This window comes from Montipora capricornis, chromosome 3, assembly GCF_036669925.1.
Source record: "Montipora capricornis isolate CH-2021 chromosome 3, ASM3666992v2, whole genome shotgun sequence".
Taxonomy (NCBI): domain Eukaryota; kingdom Metazoa; phylum Cnidaria; class Anthozoa; order Scleractinia; family Acroporidae; genus Montipora; species Montipora capricornis.
This window is the reverse complement of record NC_090885.1, coordinates 12,683,178-12,688,177: the sequence shown is the minus strand read 5'-3', so window position 1 is coordinate 12,688,177 and position 5,000 is coordinate 12,683,178. Positions and strand designations below refer to the sequence as shown.

Genomic DNA, 5,000 nt, shown 5'->3' with positions numbered 1-5,000 from the left:
TTAGCCAACGGCTGTAGATATATATATATATATTTTTTTGCCTATTGTGTTGTTTCTTCAGCCGAAAGGTGTGGCCGCTCAAGCCAGCCTCTAAGACTGAACTGGGGCAAGACGAGAAACCTGGACAGGCTATTGGTTTAACAAAGGCATTGGGGGAATGGTTACCTGGAAAACCAGATTGCATTTTTTATATAGCCGGTATATGTCTCGGGCTATTTCTCAACACCGTGTGATCATTTGAATCAATTTCATATGCACTTTATTAATGGTGTAAACGTGGGATGTGCATGATTGTTGATGAATTTACGGAGCTTAAGTGACAAGGACAGCAATACAACAAGAACGTCATCTCGTGAGATGACGTGAATTCTTTTTTAAAATTAATTCGCGATCACACAACCCTTTTAACGGAGTAACTTCAGACACCCAACCACTTCTGTGTGCTTGTGACGTCATCGTTTGAAGAACGAGGTACATAACAATACAAGCCATTCAACTCTCTTAACGAATGAATCATGTATATGACAAAAGAGCGGCAGCCATTGAAGTCTGAAAATAAGAAGTCATAGTGGAGGGTTTCGTGGTTTACTTTCTCCACAAAAAGTGCTATTGTGATTACTTTTCAACGTTATCAATGTTTTGCAAGAAACGTCAAAAGAGGAAGTGATGTTATGTATCGCTTGCGCAGAGCGTGCAAAGATCTTGATTTTGCACGTTAATGTGCAATTTGCTGCGTTTGAGTTGCCCTTTCATTTCTGCTGCATAACAAGAAATACAACTTTCAAAGAATCAGGTAATAAAATCACAATTTCTACTTTTGTGTGCTGAGTACGTCTCTCTGGGTTTGTTTTTTATTTTTTATTTTTTATTTTTCTAGTCCGTTTACTGTCGAAAGCATCTCCAAATTTTGGGTTTGTTTTTTATTTTTTATTTTTTATTTTTCTAGTCCGTTTACTGTCGAAAGCATCTCCAAATTTTGGGTGGGTCAGTCGGAGTATTAAAAAAGTACAAACAGAGAGAAATCCAGAATCATTCTAACAAAGAAACCATACTGAAAGAGTCGAGTGGCAAGGGGCCATTCTGTTATGGTGCTTACTGGAGAAGCAAAGAGAGACAAATTTTCATAAATTCTATGGATATGGAGGAAATGATTGGAAACGGGCCGCTCATTCATTGTTTGAACGGTGCGTTCGATTGGCCGCATTCCAGAATATGAATGCATGGAATATAAGTTCGAAATCCATCGTTTTTACGGAGATTCACATTAAAATTGTCAAACACCTGCTAAAGTGCTATTTTAAACATCTTTATCATCCATGTTGCTTCAAAACACCAGACATACCGTTTTAAATCATGACTCCACTTGTTCTTATTCCGGAATAGGGTCAATCGAACGCTGCTTTTGCTGTTTCTAAAATTTTGTGGATGCTTTCCGCTTCGCTGAAATGTTCTTTCCGTTTTCATTTTGTTCTTCACTAAAAAAAAAATTACAATTTTAAAAAGGTTTACAAAATAAAGGCAGAGAAACAAAGTAAAATATTACCACACTAAAAGAAACCTGAATACTGACGGGGAAGAAATCGAATAATTACACCAAAAGATTTTGAAAGCATGCTCATTTTTTCCTTGAAGTCTCTTTGTTGTTTCCATTATACCCAAGAGGAAACAGCCGCGCTGATAAAACATAGGAATGTTATATCTGATTCAGTTCCTCTGCGCAGTTTGTGCGATTTACGTCTATACGTTTGTTTGTTAGAAATACAATCGAAAGAGCAATTATATCGCAAAATCATCCACGTCACTCTGGGGTCTTCAGATAAATTCCCATTTTTTTCTATTCACGTGTTTTGAAGTCTTTACATCAATGCGTGGGTTCTGATGAAAATAGCCCACCAAGGGTTGAATTCCACCATTCATCTGCCCACTTGCAATTCAACCTTTGCGAAAGACATCTTTTACCTCTATTCTATCATTTCTTTCCCGGCAAGAGAAGCACTCTTAGAGTATTAGGAAAGGAAACTTATGAATTATTTCTTGCAGACAGAAAACATATTGCTCATTGGAAAATTTCAAGAGAAGTTCCAATGATGCCTCTCAGTTAAGGTTGGAATTGTAGACTTGATACTTTCGTTGGTGGAAAGGCCAGCCCCCTTATCTTTTTCGTTTAGCGTCGAATGCGTTTCCTGATATTGGATCGGTCGGTCGTATTGAAAAAAAAAAAGTATTCTCGGAATGGGAGGCCTGCTACCCCAGCATCATTGCTGTGGAGCCAGAAAACAATAAGACGTGACTCCAAAATCAATATGGGGGAAACGTTGGTTGATTTTGTTGTAAAATTGAGACAACGTGGGAAAAAGGATCAACTACCGAAACTTCAATGCGACATAAAAATGGTTTAACTAGGTCTTAACTTTTTTTAAAATGCCAAGAAAATTTGGGTCGGTCGGGCGACGCTAAACGGAGAAAATAAAGGGGACGGCGTAACGGTGCTGGTCAACAGTAGTAAAGCCTGGTTTCCATATGATCTGCAACGGTCTGCGATCGGTGTACGACACGATCGCCGATAAGCCTGCGCCACGTCGCAGACATCTGGAAACATCTGTCCGCGGCGTCTGCGGCGATCTCCGGCACACGGTCTGGATGATCGGGAAAGTTGAATCTAGTTGTACTTTCCCGACCATTACGACGCTTCCGACTAAGACAATTTTTAATGGCAACGTGTGTCTGAGTTGATCTGTGTCCTACTGGCGACACACTATTGTTCTAATTGAAACACATCCAATCAAACTTGAAGTAAGTGCACTCCCTTTTCTCCTCGCTTCGCAAAGGATTAGTGGTACGCTTGTCTGCGATCGCCCTTCAGATTTAAATCACTTCATTTAACATGATAGCATTCTTTCTGAGCATAAGAAGTGTACATGGAAACGTCTTCATCGATAACACATGGATTCTGAATTTCAAAGACGTCTGTCAAGGTAGTGCAAAATGGATGTTTTCCATTCATTTCCGCACCGGGCTTATGTGCTATACCTTGTCGAATCTTTCCAATAAATTTGAGAGAATTTTGCAAGTGGAACACGCCGATGATAAATAAATGGGGGGTCTTAATTACCATTTGAGCAAACAGGGGCCAAGCCCTGTTTGCTCGGAAAGGATCTGACATTTCCCGTAGACTTTTTCGGTAGCAAAATGACATCAAGAACAACTTGGCAAAGGATTCGATAAGGATCGTGGTCGATCGTTTGCTTGTGGGTGTCGTGATCTTGAATGGGTTGAGCGGTTAAATGTGGTAAGTAATAAAAAAAATTCATTTCACTTTTTTTTTTTTTTTGGTTCGGAAATCACGGTGTTCGACGCTTTGCCAAGTAAAAATCGAAACCGTGGGTTGGTTCTGTTCACGACTTCAACGCCTTCGCATTCGACAACAAAAACGGAAGCATGGTCTAAAACCAGGACGTAATAAGGAATGAACGATCACTTTGCATAGCATCTTAAACCCCCAACCCAGTTTTGCAGTATACTATTCTACGATTAAGCCACAATCGCACTACTCTCTGCCTATTTGCCGTTGGTCGATCGTTTGCTTGTGGGTGTCGTGATCTTGAGTAGGTAGAGCGGTTAAATGTGGTAAGTAATAAAAAATTAATTTCAGCCTTTTTTACCGTTCGGAAATTACGGTGTTCGGTGCTTGCCTCGTAAAATAAAATCGAAACTATGGGTTGGTTTTGTGCATGACTTTAAAGCCTTCGCTTTCGACACCAAAAACGAATGCACGGTCGTAAAGGGATGTGATAAGGAATGGACATTCACTTTGCCGCCAGCTTACTAGACCCCCAAGAGAGTGTTTTCTGTGTGGCGATGCAAATCATAATCGACAACAGATCTCTGAAGTTGTGATTCCTTACGGAGTACGGCAATCTTGAGGGCAATCGCGCACTGTACAAAGATTGCGATTTTCAAATGCTTCCTAGCCCGATTTTTCAGTATTTGCATGGTCAAAAATATTTTTGTATCTACGTTTCATAGCTCACTAGGCCTTAAAAAAAATTCTTCTGTCATTTATTTATTTATTTTGTCTCGCTCCTTAGGCCCTGATGAAAGTTTGTCCTGGAAACACTTTGAAACATTCATGGAAAAGAATCGTATAGCAGTTTCACAACACGTCATTAAATCTCAAGCACGCTTTTTCTTGCAGAAGGTAGTGTTTCTAGTGGCGAACTTTGATGCCAAGCGGACAAAACGAAGACCGCTATTTGAAAAATCAAACTATATATATGCAAATCATGCAAGCCATGTTTATATTCAAATAATCATTTCTTATCCCCGCGATATTTCCCGATATTTTTTCCTCAATTTAAATGTAACGGATGTGCTTACAACTTGGAACGTTTCGGACTTTTGCAGTACGAAGATATCCAAAAGGAGGCTTACCGCATTATAATCGCTCAAGTTTTCTTTTTTTGTTTTTGTTTTGTTAGTTTTGTGTCCAAAAGGACAGATGTCTCTCCAATCCTTAACTTAAGCTTTTCTTCTTTTGGCCAGGTTTGAACACGCACCATCGACTGTTTTGTCCAATCACATTCAAATTTAGTTATCTGTCCAGTACTTGATTGCGAGTTATTAGGTGGCTCTTAACCGTGATCTTTCCTCCCAGCCTCTTTCGAAAGTAAGGAGTTTAAGGTTGCTTACTACAGTTTTCCGAAAGAAAAGATCAAGCTTAAGATTTTGAAATCTGTGACTGAAATTAAAGCAACAGGATATCTCGTCTGAAGTGTTGTCACTGCAGTTGATGTAAAATGTAATTTTACCTAACAAATAAATGCAAATCAGGAGAAAATGATAAATATAGTGACCGGGCTCCTGGAGGGGGAACTGGAAACTAGACATTTCAAAGGCTATTTTCTATATTCTATATAATAGGCCACTTGCACTAAGAGGTCATGTGACCATTGCTTCCTTTAAACAATGAGTTGGAATCTTGCTGATGCAAAAAATTGACA

General features: G+C 39.3%; 1 protein-coding gene and 1 long non-coding RNA gene across 2 annotated transcripts in view; both read left to right on the top strand.

The window, feature by feature from the left end:
- The window catches only part of LOC138042249 (catalase-like), a 20,535-nt gene extending 19,715 nt beyond the window's left edge, over window positions 1-820 (top strand). Inside the window, exon 14 of the mRNA XM_068888070.1 lies at window positions 62-820. Coding sequence (XP_068744171.1) covers window positions 62-94 — 33 coding nt within the window. The 3' untranslated portion in view covers window positions 95-820. The remainder of the gene's footprint in view (window positions 1-61) is intronic.
- Window positions 821-2,941: 2,121 nt separating this feature from the next.
- Window positions 2,942-4,771, top strand: LOC138041131 (uncharacterized). Its single transcript, XR_011130751.1, has 2 exons — window positions 2,942-3,289; window positions 4,089-4,771. It is a non-coding gene; the product is annotated as an uncharacterized lncRNA (long non-coding RNA).
- Window positions 4,772-5,000: the final 229 nt, after the last annotated feature.